This window comes from Astatotilapia calliptera, chromosome 16 (assembly GCF_964374335.1).
Source record: "Astatotilapia calliptera chromosome 16, fAstCal68.1, whole genome shotgun sequence".
NCBI classification, from domain to species: domain Eukaryota; kingdom Metazoa; phylum Chordata; class Actinopteri; order Cichliformes; family Cichlidae; genus Astatotilapia; species Astatotilapia calliptera.
In genome coordinates this window covers 6,444,621-6,461,558 of record NC_137437.1, presented here as the reverse complement: position 1 = coordinate 6,461,558, position 16,938 = coordinate 6,444,621, and the positions used below count along the sequence as shown (strand labels likewise).

At 40.3% G+C, this 16,938-nt stretch overlaps 2 protein-coding genes across 9 annotated transcripts in view; one reads left to right on the top strand and one right to left on the bottom strand.

Annotated features, from left to right (window-relative positions):
• gdap2 (ganglioside induced differentiation associated protein 2) overlaps positions 1-1,799 on the bottom strand; it is a 24,589-nt gene extending 22,790 nt beyond the window's left edge. For 2 of the 5 annotated variants that reach the window (XM_026144608.2, XM_080291195.1), the window contains exon 1: positions 1,564-1,799. The gene's annotated coding sequence lies outside the window, so the exon portion shown is untranslated. Of the gene's footprint in view, positions 1-1,291; positions 1,469-1,563 lie in introns of those variants that run through there. The other 3 variants (XM_080291196.1, XM_026144607.2, XM_026144609.2) reach the window with 3 other exon arrangements.
• wdr3 (WD repeat domain 3) lies at positions 1,419-16,938 on the top strand. Of its 4 annotated transcripts, none has more exons than XM_026144591.2 (27): positions 1,419-1,440; positions 4,291-4,491; positions 4,599-4,808; positions 5,039-5,157; positions 5,256-5,334; positions 6,518-6,613; positions 6,971-7,072; positions 7,348-7,449; positions 7,992-8,092; positions 8,443-8,547; positions 9,494-9,724; positions 9,851-9,944; positions 10,175-10,276; positions 10,419-10,501; positions 11,646-11,784; positions 11,889-11,945; positions 12,038-12,138; positions 12,554-12,665; positions 13,919-14,053; positions 14,139-14,189; positions 14,270-14,335; positions 14,709-14,801; positions 15,358-15,408; positions 15,517-15,560; positions 15,670-15,798; positions 16,402-16,495; positions 16,594-16,938. In XM_026144591.2, the coding sequence occupies exons 2-27, from the start codon at positions 4,318-4,320 to the stop codon at positions 16,747-16,749; spliced, it is 2,826 nt and encodes a 941-aa protein (XP_026000376.1). In that variant the 5' UTR covers positions 1,419-1,440; positions 4,291-4,317; the 3' UTR covers positions 16,750-16,938. The 4 variants fall into 4 exon arrangements, with proteins under 4 accessions (XP_026000376.1, XP_026000375.1, XP_080147320.1 ...); XM_026144590.2 differs by lacking the exon at positions 1,419-1,440 and adding an exon at positions 2,845-2,985; XM_080291194.1 differs by lacking the exon at positions 1,419-1,440 and adding an exon at positions 2,906-2,985 and having other exon boundaries at positions 4,248-4,491.

The window sequence follows — 16,938 nt, the reverse complement described above, 5'->3', positions numbered from 1 at the left end:
TTTTCACAGGTAATCAGTCTATCCTAGCTGTGATCGGGCCACAGGTCACCAGTATGTTGCAAGGCTAACACAGAAAACCTGACAACCCATTTATGTTCACATTTATGGCCACGTTAGGATCACTGATTGGCCTTAACCCCATAAATGACTCGGGGAGTAAGCTGGAGCACCCACACAAACACAAGGAGAACACAGAAAGGTGCAGGCAGGGAGAACTGGCAAAAATGACATTATCTTTGAAAGCTTGAAGGGTAAAAACAAAACCTATGATTTTGTTAAACATTTTTCAAGTATTGGATCTTTGTGCAAAACCCAGTTCAAGGGTGTTCCAGTCTCCTGGAGGTGGCTCTGGCCTCCAGAGACCTGTTTGGTGGCTATGAGGAGGACATTAGATCATCAAGAAGACCTAATAAGATCACTTAACAGAGCAGTTACCTAGCACATGAAAAATACATTCAGGTCTGAAATAAACTGTTTAGAATAAAGAAGTGTTTAAAAATTCAAACCTATAAGACTGAGATGTTATTTTTTTCTATGCAAATACATATGTAACATGCATCCTGTTAATCTATCTAATAAACTGATCTGTAGGAGTCTGTAATTTTTACTATGTCAGTGACCTACATAGGTTTTACTTATCTCCGGGTCTTCAGACAGTACAAAATATGCACGTGACTCTGAGTTCAACCTCACCGTTTGCAATACACAACTGTCAGACAGACAGCACTGCTGAGCTCGGCCAGCTGTTTTAACAGCACACATTTCAACCTGGCTTACTGAAACACTTACTGAACTCAGGAATCATTATTACAAATAAGCTTTCCCTGCAATGAAAAGTCAAGATGTTTGTCATGAAGCAGGTCTACGGATTAGAGAGTAGAAAACCAGCTGTCGATTCCCATTCCTAATAACGACCTGGAGTAAAGACGGACCTTACAAACTACCTGCACGGCTGCCACCAGTCTGATTCCAGACACACATATCAGACTGTCTCTGATTTACGGCGGCAAACTCAACAAGAAACCCTCATGTAATAACATTATCACCAGATAAAAGCTGGGCGCTTCATTGAATACACGTATGACAGTAGTCCCTTTGTTCACACATGTAACACCATATAAACCCCAGCTCGAGATAAAACCATGTCATGAGCACGACAAAACTCATAAGCCTTAAATAAGTTCGGTGTAACGCAGAAAGTTATTTTTAGTAAGCTGGTCGAGCTGTTTTTGTTTGTAATTGGCTGCTTTTCTTGCTGTTAATTTGTGGCAAATTGGATACTTTTACTTACTTTTTGTAAATTAAATAAGCAGTTTGAAGACATGGCATTTGGCATGTTACTACTCCATTAGCTCTGTAACAGCTGCATTTCATTAAAATAATCAAACACATGTGTGATAAGCATCCGTCACAAGAAATTAATCGTCTGTCTCTTACCAGGTAAACTTCTTTCTCTTCCGAAGCATTTCTATGTCAGGCCAGAAAAGCAATAGTCTCTTTATAAATCGATAAATAGTGCACTTTGGTCAGAGTGTTTCAGAAACCAAACAGACAGTTACCCACCTAGCAATGTATTTCCTTTACAGGGGTGATGTCACGCCAAAATTATAAAAGGAACAATTAATAAATCTTGACACGACACCATATAAAATCAAGACGTGATGTTCATCCTCAGGGTCCTCATACTAACAAGCACAAATACTGCAAATGCAGTCAAAAAGTAAGTTTCAAAGTGCCAATTACAAGGATTTGCACATTTAGCAACCATGCTAAGAGCTGATTGTTGCGGCGTAAAGTCTGGAGTATTAAAAGAAATCAACATCCCGTTAGGCATTTCAAAATAAACTTCTAGAAATGTTTTCATTTAACTACATTTCATATAAGCATGACAACTACATTTTCCCATTTTCTTTGACCTAATTCGTTAATTTCTGAACATAAACGTGTCTGCTTGCATGTTTTTGATCTCACTTATTACATTTATTTCTCAAGTTTCATTAATAAAGTGCTGTGGATGATTAAAAAACGTTTCTGCTAGGTGCTTGGATTAAACAAATCGAGTGACCTCCTGCATTTAAAAAAACCACCCAAAACATATACATATACCTTTCCTTTAATAGTGTACAAATGCACCTTGTTAAAGAATTTCTTCTGTTTTAGTCCCTCCTTTAGAAAAAGCCAGTTAGGACTCCATTAATTATGTGTTTCATTAATTTTATCATTATCAAGTAGTTAGTGAAAGTCTGTTCTCCCTCTCTCTATAGTGGCGGTCCCATGTATGTGTTACATGTTGGAATTACAAACGAAATACAATGCCATGTGACTATGATTATTCTGACCTTTCAACTATTTTTTAGAGTATGTTTAATGTACTTTTACTCTGTTCTTTATAGTTTTCTGTCATGTCTATACTCTCCTATTAAAATAGCACACGCTTTTGTTTTGTATAGGTTAGACAAACACTTTTCCGGTGCTATTCACGAGATCATTTTATTTTTCCGGTGCTAGTCAGCTGACTTAAAAAAACACTTCCGGTATGGTTGCTTAGGGATCACTGTGGAGTCACTTTATTGATGTAAACCGCAAAAATCATTGGCTCTAAGCCAGACGTCTCTGTCCAAAAATTAAACAAACAAAAACGAGTATCTGTAAAGACCTAATATATTATTTTATTTTGGACTGTACATTCAAAAATGTATAAAATGTCTTTTTTTGGTATTGCAGTCAAAAGCAATAGAAAGAGCGCAATCGAGAAAACAGAGAAACAGAAAGGTTTCTTTGACTCGCAGTTCACTGCTAAAATCCTATCTAAATATTTTTTAAAAATATATATTTCCAATAGACTGTATCTGTGTGCATAGTTTTATAGGCAAACTAGCACTGCATGGTATTGTTTTAGTAACGATTTGTGATAGATTGGTTGGGTCTGAAACAGCAGCCGAAGTCAGGCACTTCAAGGTAGTTGCTAGTTGTCACACTTCAAAGGTAAGAGGACCAACATAGACGCTTTACATTCACGAAACAAACGCAAATGTTGTATATAACGTTTAGAGATATACATTTATGTTATGGTTACTTTTATTAAGTACAATTATCCAAGAATTGTTTTACCACGTGGGTCTAGTAACTGAGTATCATGCTTAGGCACACTCGATTTGGGTCAAATTTGTCTCCGGGCGGGCGGAGGTTGACGTTGTCGTGTTGAGTCAAATGCCAGAAGCGTAAACCGGCAACTCTGCCTGCAGTTTTGTGTACTAAAACGAACGTACCCGTATCTGCGAGGACTGATGTGCTATACCTTGCTACACGTTTACTAAGTAGTACGTAATTTTGGTGTATTATTTTAAAGCAGGATTTGCAAATTATGAGGAAAGGACATAAAACGAAGGAATAGACCAACAACACTGAATCGACACTGCAGAAATAAAGGCCGTAGTTCGACACATTATAAACAATACGAAAATACTTTACACCTCATTAATACGGAATAGCATACTAAGATCAGACATGTATTAAGTATGTAGTGTCTTATGCTGGTATAAAACAGAAAACCTTATTTTTGAAAACTGTGATATATTTAATACGCATACGTGGTAGATTATATATTCTAGATAGCAGGGACAAATTACAGCACAAATTAAACTATGCTATATAGATAAAGATTCGTCATTTTATTGCTGTAAATATCTATTAATATGTGGACTCTTGGGTACATTTGATATACAATGTATTTCGTCTTTGTTGTCATGATGGAAAGCATGCATTGTCAACGATGTTTCCATTTTTGTGGCAACATTTGCCAACAGTTGCACAAACAGAAAGCCAGGTCCTTAAAAAAGAGAGGGGTGCCCTGATTGTGCAAATGTGGTTTAGTACCAAAGTTTAAAATGGTTCATGTTTACAGCAGTGTTTATGTGTTTATGCCTCCTGTTGTATCTGGAAACTGGTTTTTCATATAAAAACTATTCACGATCTTCCCCACACTATATTGGAACATTTAGCACAGGAGGCGTCAAAGCCACTTTAGGATGACATGATAACTAATAACATGTGGGTGTAATGTTCAACTTTTCAAACAGTGTTATAAAGATAATAAAACAGTTTTCTGTATTATCTTCATGAAAATGTAGACTTCAATATCTAGCAGAACATGCTGAACTCTGAACTTGTCTTAAATTTATTCAGACATTATGTAGAATCAGGTGGAGCCAATCAAGCACTGAGTCTCTGTTTTTCTTCCGTAAAAGGTGTGCACAGTAAATTTTTCTCCTGTGCTCTGGTGTGAAACAGGATTCAGCATCACCTTAGCTGCTGGTCATGGGTTTGACCAAGCAGTACCTGCGCTATGTTGCCAGCGCCGTTTTTGGGGTCATTGGCAGCCAAAAAGCCAACATCACGTATGTGACCCTTCGAGGAGGGGAGAAGGGGCGCTATGTGGCTGTGGCTGCATGTGAACATGTTTTCATCTGGGATGTTCGAAAAGGAGAGAAGGTGAGGTTCAAGTGTGATTATAGCAATGCGACAACTCATATCCAGGTACACTTCCCTTCAGATTTTATCTGTTCTTATCTTTATTCTTGTCATCTCTGTGTGTGTAGGTCCTGATCCTGCAGGGTCAGAAACATGAGGTGACCTTTCTCTGCCCTTCACCTGATGGAGTTCATATTGCCGTGGGTTACGAAGATGGTGCAGTAAGAATCTTCAGCCTGCTGAACGGTGAGAGCAACGTCTCCTTCAACGGCCACAAGTCTGCAGTCAGCGTCATACACTATGATGCACTCGGGGCGAGACTTGTTACTGGCTCAAAGGTGAGTGTGGCAGGTTGTTCCTTGGTTTTGTTAAGTGTTGACGTGTTTCTAAACTCAACATCAAAGTGACAACAGTTACACGAAAATAAAGGTGTTAATATAAATGGAAGATAAATTGGAGGTTTGTTTGTTGAGTGGTTTACTTTGCCTTTAAAAATGCTTTTTTATTTTACAAGACGGACTGTGAGTTGCAAGGAATCACCTCAGTTAACTGTTTACTCCTCTCTTAGGACACAGATGTGATCGTGTGGGACATCATCAATGAGTGTGGGCTGTACAGGCTGAGAGGCCATAAAGATGTCATCACGCAGGCCCTGTTCCTGAGAGACAAGAACCTCCTCGTCACATGGTAGGACACCGTGATGTTTACATTGTGTCTCGTCTACTGGATTGTATATTTGAAATGGAGGTTTGAAAAGCTAATTGTGTGCTCTGCCCACCGTATAGCTCCAAAGACAGTTTTGTCAAGTGGTGGGACTTGGACACACAGCACTGCTTTAAGACTATGGTGGGCCATCGCAGTGAGGTGAGATGCTTCTTTCTCTGCATTTAGTCCAAGTCCGTTTGTGGAATTTCTTCCCTTCTACATATTCCACACATGTATGACTAGGGCTGGGCCAGATATTGTTCACAATAAAACCCCAACAATCAGACAACCTCCTCTGAACTTGCCAAGAATGGAAAGAAAAAAACTCCCTTTTAATAGGAAGAAGGTTGCAGCAGAATCATATTCTAGCCTTCTGCCACGATTAAGATTTTGTAAAAGGGAGCTACTTCAGCAACCTCTAACAAAGTGTGATGCTTTACAAAATGTGCAAGAAAACGCTTCCTGGTGACGATGGAAACAACAAACTTGAGGCAAAAACACACCATCAAGTACAACCAGGCTATGAAGGAGGAGATGCTAACAGCTGATGATGTGCAACCCAACATTAAACAAATGACTCACCTGAGCAACACTGGAGCACTTGCTACTTACACTCCATATAACAAGAAGCACAAACAGTGGATGGAAATTACTGATGCAATCTCCTGGTGCTAAAGGAGGAATTTAAGTAACTGGTTAAAAAGGTCGACCACATAGTACCAGAGAAAACACTAGCTGGCCTGCTTTTGTGCTTACATTGGACTTATGCTGCGTCACTGCATGTAATGCTGTGTCACTGCTATTGGGCTATAATGTGGCTGCTGCTGGCAGTAGATTCACATTTTGAATTGGGTAGTCTATCTCTAATGACAGTAACTCATCACAAGAACAGCATGTTTAATACCTTTTCTTTTGTTTGCACTAATAAACACTGCTGGCTGCAAGCTGCACTCATTGATACAGCATTTATTGAGTATTTTTTGTTCTTTAGTGTCAGAAATATCATTATTGCACATTTCCTTGACATCTTGTGATAGCATTTTGAGGTAATATCACCCACACTGAAGCTGCAGCGCACAGTGTGGTTCCAAACCTGCTCTGGCATTAACCTCAGGACAAAAACTGTGAACTGGGAGCTTGATGGCAGGATTTTCCATGGCCAAGCAGTTCCTGTAGGTGTACTGTGCAGTACTTTGGTCCATATAGTGGAGCTCTTGTGACTAGCTGCTTTCACTGGAAGGAAATGGGGATTATAAGAGACTTTCCACTGGAATTTTAATGTTTTTCCTAGATTATTAAGATGACTCGATGGTTTTGTTTTAAATGTGTGTGTGTATGTTAGGTTTGGGGTATGGTGTTGCTGAGCCAGGAGAGTAGGCTGTTGACGGGCTCTGCAGACAGTGAGCTTCGAGCCTGGGACATCAACTACCTGGAGGAGGTGAGAAAGGACTCAGCTGAGCACTTTTTTCTCTTCCTCCCCCAACTGCCCTTTACTGAAAAAAGACAATCAGAGAGAAAGCAAGCAGTTTTTCTTGAGATCCTGGAGTCTCTCCCCTAATGTGCGATGCTTTACTTTCTATGAAGATGTCATGTTTTGCTTTTAGTAGTCTTTCATTTCCCTTTTGTATTATTTTGCCTGTAATTTTACACAACACGGGCACTTTTTTTTTCAATTACATTAAATTTGTTATTGAAGTTAATCAGATCCTTATTAACTGTAGGTTTTGGCTCTAAAAACGATCTTAATGGAGTTGTTGTAAGGTCGTAAAACTCTGTCTGGTCGCGTCCTGCGCAGGCAAAAGCTGAGGGTGAGCCTACGGTGAAGAAGGGAAAAACTCTGTTGGTTGATGATGATGAAGAAGACAATAAAGAAGACGTGGATGAAAGCCTTGAAGAGGTAAAGTAGCATTCATTGCAGTGAGGGTAAAATGATTCAAATGCTCTGCATGCATCAACTTTGTAGTGGAACGTCATTCTTTATTAAGCAGTGTAGGTCTCAGAAGGATAAAGTCAGTGCACTGCCACATTTTTGTGCTGTTGATTCTTTTTTTTCTAATGTTTCACAGTTGTTAATAGTTCCAATTATTCAACACCATCTTCAACTAGAGTATTTTTGTAAATTAAACCAAATTCTCTCTTTAACATTTATTCTTTCTTTTTCTTTTTGGGCAGCGCATCCTATCTTGTGAAAAGGCCGGCTCCATCCTGAGAGAAGCTAGAGATCGCGTCGTCTCACTGACAGCAGACCGCCACGCCAGAGTCATCGCCTGCCACGTTAGTACTGAAGCATCTTACAGCTCCTTGTGACTCTGCATGATGTCTGGAATACACAGTATTTATATGTGGGTTGAATGTAATGCTTGCTCGGTGCAGTTTGAGCCCACTGAGACCTGCTGTAGTCATGCTGTAGTATGTGTTTCTTCTTTCACTGGTAGCTTTTAGGCACTCATCAGTAGTAAGGTCGTCTTGTGGCTTTTAGTCAGTGTCGCTAATGTAATGTGAAAGAGATCATTCTGACATCACTAATGTATGTCAGTTCACAACCTGCTGTAATTGTCTGTATATTCATTTGTTTTCTGATCACATGACCTGATGGTTAAATGCGATTAAGAATAGTTTCAATGGTTTTGTTTTGTTGGTCAGACTGATTGCTGAGTTATTTCCTCCTATACAGTCACACTGCCCGTCAGCATTTGCCTGACAATCAGCTGTAATTTAAACATTGCACATACTAGTTTAAATGCCTTTGTGTTTGTAAACTAATTTTCTAGCCAAAAGCGATTGATGACACACATTTTGCCGTCTATGTCTTTCAGGGCAACGACTCAGTCCTGGAGCTCTTCACTGTGCTGTCAGAGGAAGAAGTGCAGAAAAAAATGACAAAGAAGCTGAAGAAAGCCAAAAAGAAGGCCACCAAGTAAGCGTACATGTATTCTGTTCTTTGGAATATTTGCACATTGACTGTTACTGTTACCACCGCACAACCAGCGCTAGTTTTATTAGCCAGACATTCAGATACTGAGGTGGACAAATTTACCAAAGACAATTAAACGCGTGTATTTCTGCTCTCTTCTGAGAAAGCTTCATATGAATGTCGCTAATATAACTCCAGTACTGACACCACCTATCTTGACTACTTCTAACACACTGATGTCAGTGGAGGTGGAAGGACAAGTGCTAGTGCTGCTGCCTAAATGATTAGTTTCAGCTTTTTTGTTATTGTTGATCTCCCTTTGAACTGATGATTATTATCCCTGCTCTCTGCAGAGCTCAGGAAGCTTCAGGTGAGGAGACAGAGGAGCCCGTGGTGAAGAGGATGCTGAAGGACGAGATCATCAGACTAACAAACATCAAGGCATCTTCCAAGATCAGGTCAGTGCAGCGAATTATGCTCTCTCTAAGATTTTGAAACTTAGGTCCAGATAGCATCCGAATAAATGTTAAAATGAATTTTCTTGTTTCAAATCTAACTTTTCAAACATTTTGAATTCACTTTGCTGCCGCTGTTTGTCTCTTTATCTGTGTTGATCCAGTGACCCTATTTCTAAACATTAAGCCACAGTTACCTGTAGGAGATCATGAATTTCCTCTGATCATGGTTGTTGTGTGCATTGCCACCACCTGCTGGACATTGAAGTAAAAGCGGAGCATGCAGGAATGAAGTATTATAAACTGCTCTAATCGGCCTTACATTGCAGTACAATTCCAGACAACTAACAGTCTTTAGTTCCTTGAATAATTTCATAGGATGAAATAAGGCTAATTCATGTAGAAAAATAACAAAATGAAGATTCATGTCATTTAAAAGCACAAGTTCTTACCACCTGACAATAGTGGTGCTGCACAAGATTTACAAATAGAAATAAATATAAAATATAAATTTTGCAAAGTGGAAAAAAAAACATTTAGACTTCTTATTCAAGTAAGTACAGATCAGGACACAATTATTAACCCCCCTATGAAAACAGCAAGTTTTTAAGTTAAACAGGGCAAAGAGTATTTAACATAGCTTTTTCAAACATCAACATAATTTTGTCCTTATATGTAAATAGCTCAAATTGTGTACAAGTTGTTGATCTAAATATATCTGAAGTACCTGAATTATGTAGGATGGCACTTTCCAGAATTAGAAAGGTTGTGTCTGGCTCCGCTCTTATTTACACAAGGGGGCGCCACAATAAATGGAACCACATATTTGACCTGATGCATCCCTCCCAGGTACTTGTGTCACAAGTCAGGGATCTTCGCTAGCCACGCTCTTCGGAATCAGGGGTCTGTTCACATGTACACACCATCCATGTCCTCTGTCCCCTCTCAGGTGGGTGGACTGCCTGTCATGTGCAGGTGGTGAGCTGAAGGTGGCTCTGCTGCTCCAGAATAACACAGTTGAGACCTACAGCCTGAAGACCTCACACAAGACCCCCGTAGCCGATAAAACGGCTCGCCTCACACTCGGGGGACACCGCACAGATGTGCGCACACTGGCCTTCAGCTCAGACAACCTGGCTGTCCTCTCCGCCTCCGGAGACACCGTCAAAGTTTGGAACAGGTAACACCAGTTTAGATGCAGCACGTCCTGAAAGGGTCTTATAATTAGATTCATTTTGCTGCATTCAGTGAAAAAGCTCTTGCTTCATTGGTCATTGTCTTCTAACTGTCCTGCCCACTGTGACAGATCCACTCTGCAGGTGATTCGCACCATGGCCTGCGAATACGCCCTCTGCTCCCTCTTTGTGCCTGGAGACCGACAGATAATCCTGGGAACGAAGGTATGTGGACACACTGAGTCATTCAGACACTCTGTCCAAGGCTTACAGTCAGTTTCAACCACTGTTCTCTATAAGTTATTGATGTGTCGGTGATTTAGTGGATTTGAGCGTGTAGAGTGTATTTCTTTCTGAATCCTGTAATCTAATGGCAACCATTTGGAAGAGAGAATATTGCTCCTTACAAAGTTGTAGACTTTCTTGTAGTCAAGATTGTGTTTTGTTCTTATTAGAGTGGGAAGCTGCAGATCTTTGAGCTGGGTTCAGGAAGCCTTCTGGAAACTGTAGATGCCCATGATGGAGCTGTGTGGTCAATTTGCCTGGCCCCAGATCAGGTAAACCTCACTGTACTCAGCTTGTGTGTCTGAGTGTTTTTCACACCCAACTTATCCTTTCCATAAACTGATTTTTTTTTTTTAAAAATCGAAGTCCGAAGACTGATTTGATTTGTTTTTTATTTGTGTGTGTTTCCTTTAGAGGGGGATTATCTCAGGAAGTGCAGATAAGACTGTGAAGTTCTGGGAGTTTGAGCTGGTAAAGGACAAGGAGACGAGCCAGAAGTGAGTTTCTTTTGTTCAATGTTCAGGATCGATGTGGTAGATTTTCAATGATCTCATAGGACCCTTAACACCTGGAATAAAGTGGTCAGGTTCAGCATAAGCTTGAAACTACTGAGGAGCTACATGTGTATATATAGGATCAATTAACATAATAAATAAAATGCTTATTTTTAATATTTTTTAAGCGTTTGCAGACAGTGACTGCCTGATGGCCAAAACTCACCAAACAAATCCTCTCTAAATACTTTGTCAGCGCTATTAACACAACTGCCTGTGGTTGTGGTTCCAGTCATCTTTGTAGAAATAGACCAAGTCTGAGCAGACCTGATCGGGACATTCCCATACATTACATGGCCTCTGTTTCAATCAACTCTCCATATTGTCAATCTGGTTGATCTTAATATTTAAATAGACTTTGCAGTGAATCTGCTGTGTGTGCGTTTTTTTTTTTTGTTGTTGGTTTTTTCCATGAAGTCTTCTCTTTAACATAATCTCACAGCAGTTTGTAGCCACAGCCTTCATGCTACTGCTTAATGTTACTGGACACAAGTTTTACATTTTTTTCTTGTCTCTGAACACGACTTCTCGTCATGTCCACTCTTATCAGTTCTGATTTGTGTTCATGTACATTAAATTAATATTTTCAGCCTTTAAAAGGGGGGGAAAGGTCCACATTTGGATGCTGAAGAGGAGATGGATGAGTGAATGTGTAGTTTTGCAGACTCAGGAGGTCCCTGAGACTGTGTCAGAAAAGGCGTCCTGTCTAAATCAGTCCCAATTAGAGTACGCAGATCCATCTGCTGCGTTGAGCCCTTGGAAAGTAAGGGAAGAGCCCAAAGTATTGTGTGTCATTATTGTGTGTCAACATAGCTGACACACAGTTAATGCAATAGTTTTCTTCAACTCAAGACTCCTGCTATAACCTGGAAATGCTGGAGATGCTCTTTTGGACGGTGTGCATGTAAAACAATAAGAATGTGTCCAGTAATATCTGGCCCTAACTGCCTAATTTACTATTCCTGTTATTTGCAGTAGGTGCAATATGAAACATTGCTATATATGGTGAAAGCAGTGATGTTGAAAACTGTGTTATTGCATCACGACTTACCTGCAGAGTTGTTGTGTGTGTGTGTTTGTGACTCAGACGGCTGACAGTGAAGCACAAACGCACTCTGCAGTTGGAGGAAGACGTTCTCTGTGTGAAGTTTTCTCCTGACCACAGACTGCTGGCTGTCTCTTTGTTAGACTGCACAGTCAAGATCTTCTACACAGACACACTTAAGGTAGGCTCGACATACAAGATTCGACTTAAATTTATATTTACCGCACACTGGCTTCATGTCACTGTTTACATCATATCTACACATTCTTCCTTTTGCTGCTCCAGTTCTTCTTGTCTCTGTATGGACATAAGCTGCCTGTACTTTGTCTGGACATCTCACACGTGAGTACTGTTGAGATATTAAAATTATTAGCTGCAAGACTCACTTCAGCCCAGAGTCTTCCTGACTCTGACCTTGTGTGTCTCTTAACCAGGATAGCACAATTATTGCCACTGGCTCCGCCGACAGAAACGTGAAGATCTGGGGTTTGGATTTTGGCGACTGTCACCGCTCCATGTTTGCTCATGACGACAGGTACTGGCCAGCACAGACCCAAACCAAACAGTCAGAGGTTCAACTGGAAATAAAAGAGATTTTTACTCAGTGATGAAGTCATCTACGGGGCAGTTTAGCTTCCAACCGTGACTTCATCTCTGTGGTTAGAGACTCTGATCTGTGTCCTGTTAACTCACACTGACCCGTGACTTCACACCAGCTGCTCTTTCATCTGCACGCTCCTCTGGTTTCTCATGGACCATCTCAGTTTCTGTGCTTGATGATTTCTTTTCGTTTGTTAATTAATTTTTGATTAAATGTGATTTTTCTTTCACTTTTTTTCTAATTTCCTTTGAAATGTGTTGTTGTGTAATATTCTTTCCTGTCTCCTTGTTTGAAATTGATCTAAGTCTGCTTTGTCTCATAATTTCTTTCCTCTGTTTTCTCTTTGCAGTGTCATGTTCCTTCAGTTTGTTCCCAAGACTCATTTGTTCTTCACAGCAGGGAAGGACAAGAAGATCAAACAGTGGGACGCAGACAAGTTTGAGAACATCCAGACACTTGAGGTAACAGCTTTCCCCACGCCCACCGCTCGAAAAATGAAAAGAACATTTTTTTATTCAGAGTGAAGTCAGTTAAACTTCTACGATATTAATCTGGTCGGTTAATTTAATTGTTAATTAGTTTCAGCTCCTTTGGTGTTAATGAAATTGACAGAAGATGCACTAGAGGGGTAACAATGAGACAATCCCCAAAACAGGAATGGTTTGGCAGGTGGAGGCCGCTCACATCTTTCCCTTTTCATCTTTTCTGACTGTTTCTTTTCACTAGTTTTGCATTTGGCTGGTTGTCAGTGTCACTGCCGGTAGCATGAGGTGATACCTGGACCCTATCAGATCCTCCAGGATGCCACATCAATACGTTTGTGATGCGCAAATGAAGCAGTGTTTAACCATGTCATCAGCTGTTTTAAAAATAGGTTAATTCATTCAAAGCTTTGTTTCAGTGACATCTGGTGGTGAAATAGGAGACAGCAAAACAATGTCTCAGTCGTGCAGCTGAGTAACGAGGGTTTGTATGAATGATAGAAATACAATTTGGGGAAGATGGATTGATTGGGAAGATGATTCTGTAAACTGATGTAGGAGTTGGAAGTAGGTGTGCCTGTGTAACTAGGGTAACTAATCCAAACTACACCTCATTCATGAGCTACGCAGAGAATGGCATTGGATTTATTCCTCACAGAAACACACAGATCAATTCTGGGTGATCAATTTTCTACTTAGATTAAGTTCACACTTCTTATTTATTTATTTTTTACTTTTCAAATACCAGACTGTCATAGAACACATAGGTACACAGAAATGATAATCTTTTCTTTTTTCTGTTTTATAGCATACAAAAACATAGATGGCATGAATACCCCCCACTCCCTCCCAATAATGTTACAGAAAAATGAATTAACCCATCCAAAAAATAAATAAATAAATTAAAATAAATAAATAAATTTATATAGACTTCAGCTGGAAATCTAATTTGTAACCTACGATGTAACCGGAAACGGGTTATAACCCTACGCCATAACCAGACAACGAGTGTTATGCCGTAGGGTTCAAAGGGGTTTTATCTTAAATCAGGAATTAATTCATAATCTAATTTTTATAGCACTCCACCCAGTAGCTGTTGATACTTGGTCTTTCCTATTTGATTTTGTTTTTGTAGCTGCCCCACATTTCTTACTGCTCAGCTTCATCATTTTACATTTTGAACGTTGCCACTACGCTACGTTGTAACACTGAACGTCCTCTTTGAATCACAGGGCCACCATCGGGAGGTTTGGTGTCTGGCCATCAGCCCAAACGGAGACCACCTCGTGTCGTCATCTCACGACAAGTCCCTGCGTCTCTGGGAGAGGACGAGGGAGCCCATCATCCTGGAGGAAGAAAGGGAGATGGTGAGGTGGAGGACAGGGCCCACAAAGATGATGTTACAGTGGTTGACATAAACACCTAAACACCGCCTCCTTTTTGTGTCGATAGGAGCGAGAGGCAGAGTTTGAGGAGAGCTTGGCTAAAGGAGATGCACCTGTGGTGAGTGCTTAGTTTTCAGCTTCTACACTTAGTTGCTGTTATGTTGGATGAGTGATGCATTTATACGTTCTGCTTCTCAGGTACCGGGAGAAACGCAAGGAGAGGCAGCACCTGCTGGCAAGAAGACTGTGGAGACAGTCAAAGCTGTGAGTTCTCTTCAGTAATTAGCTGAGTTATTATCTGCACTCAAAAAGTATTTATGGCCAAAATGAAAACTTTAAGTAATCTGATTACATGTAAATTTTCTGTGTAATTGTATTCCATAAGTAGGATTGTAAAGTGTTCAATTTAACGGACTTTGGTCAAATGAAATTTACTTGATTGGTACACATTCAGTTTTTATCAAGCATATTTTCTTTAATAATTAATTAATTGAATAAATCCTTGATGATTTTCTATATTTCAGTTGCCTTTTACTAAGAATTATTCTTCATATTTATGAGGGTCAAAAATCAGAAGCCTTCTTTGTTGATCTTTTCCCTGTTTGTGCGATTTTTTTTTTTTTGATTTTTTTTGCAGGCTGAGCGAATCATGGAGGCTCTGGAGCTTTATAAAGGGGAAACAAGGAAGATGGAAGAGCACAGATATGCCTGTGAGAGCGCAGGCAAAGAGGTTGAGTCATGATTTCAGTTATTCTACTTTTGCTGTGGGGTAGTGCAGTAAAAAGGCATTTTTTTGTTTTATCAATGCTCAGCTGATTCTGAGCAGAAATCATTTTTCCAGCAGCTGCAAATGCAGTGATGTGAGGAAGAGGTCAAACACCATTACCTTAGTTTTTAAGTTCCTCCCTTCAAGGTCATCTTCCTGTGCACTTCTGGACCACCCTGAGTGGTGATGCTGTTTTTGGAAGGCTCCACTGGAAGTCCTGCTCTGTCCACTTACAATAGGGCATTTGAAAAATCACCATGGAAACTACCCTACTTGCTAAATTTAGCTCTGTGCGCTTACCAGAGTGTAGTTTAAATTGATGAGTCACATAGTTGTGACCGGGCACCTGTGGCAGATCCACAATGACTTTCAGGGAGTCATGTAAATACTGGCAGAAGCACAGACTTGGGTCCAGATGTGCAGGAGAAGATCAAAGGGCACATCAGAGAAGTTTAAATCAGGTTTTTTGTTTTTTAAAAAGCATCACAGGTCACATTAAACAGTTCATCCTCTTTTGCAGCTTCCTCCACCGCAACCCAACCCTATCCTCGTGGCCTTTGGAAATGTTTCGGTAAGAGAAACAGAGTTATGAACAATAAATGTCTTCATACTGAGATCACAAATAAACCTTGTTTTCAGCTCAAGCTATAAACTCAATCTGTCTCTGCCCCTCTTTAAGCCCTCCCGCTACGTTTTAGATGTGATAAAGAAGGTCAGATCGAGGTAAGATTCAAGCGAATGATGTGAAGCTGATTACCATCTGCCTACACTGTCCTGTGCATTTAAATACACTCAGATTTTTTTCTTTTTTACGTTTTTTTGTGATCATCAGTGAGCTGGAGGTTTCTCTGCTGGTGCTGCCTTTTCCTTATGTCCCCGAGCTCCTGAAACTCTTCAACAGTTACATCCAGCAGGGCCTGGAGGTGGAGCTGGTCTGCCGCTGCCTGTTTTTCCTTCTCAAGTGAGACGTGCTTTATTATGGTTGTCTGTTTTATAGTCAGATTTAATCTTTGGGCAGTTGAGTGGTGACTCAGGAGTCTGGGATCTGCATGAAAATTTTAAACAACAAAAGATTTAAAACATAAATTTAAAAAACGAATTAACATAAGAATGGTGGGTTTTTTAGGTGTTATGAAGCTCATTTCAATGATCAAACGTTTTAACGAAACTAAAATGTTGAGAAAATGCAGATTATTCAAAGGCGCTATAAGAACAGGAAGCCGAGGCTACAAATTTGAATGGGCTCAACAAAAATGAATAATTAAAGATTGGAAAACATCGCCCGATGAGATGAGGATCAGGTTCTTCTGTGACACATGGATGAAACGGACATGAAAACGTGGATCCATATGTCCTTCTTTCAACAGTTCAGGTTGCAGGTAGTGGATGGAGGATATTTTCATGGCACACTTAAAAGCACAGCCTACCTGAGTATTGTTGCTCACCGTTAACATCACTTTATAACTGCAAGTGATGATCTTCTGATGGCTGCTTCCAGCAGGATAACACACCATGAATAACACTCGCAAGGTGCACCTAATAAAAGTGTTTTGTTTATTTCTAGGATCCATTTTGGTCAGATCTCCAGTAACCAGATGCTGCTGTCTGTCATCGATGAACTACGGACCAATACACTCTCAAAAGTGCGGGAAATCAGAGTAAGTGACATCTGAGTGGAAGGGAGCGGGACCGAGCAAAGCTTTTTGGCGTTTAACCGATTGTTGCTTCTATTCTCTCTCCACTTTCCTTCTTTCAGGATGTGATGGGTTTTAACAGTGCAGCCCTGCAGTTCCTCCAGCGGGAGATCGAGAGCAAAGAGGACGTCATGTTCTTTGCCGACGCTACAGGTCGCCTGGAGGAGAAGAAGAAAAAGAGGAGGAAGAGGGAGAGGGCCGTCTTGACCATTGCTTGAATTATAATGAACATTTTGGATTGTTTTCGTATAAACGTCCACTCTCCACCCCATTCTGCTTTATTCCAGGAGTGGACTAGATGCCTCACACTGTTGCTTTTTATATGTTATTAAATCCTGAACTAATGTAACAAAGTGTTGTTCAGTGGCAAGCTTCTTTTCCCAAATAAACTACGAGGTTTTCTCACA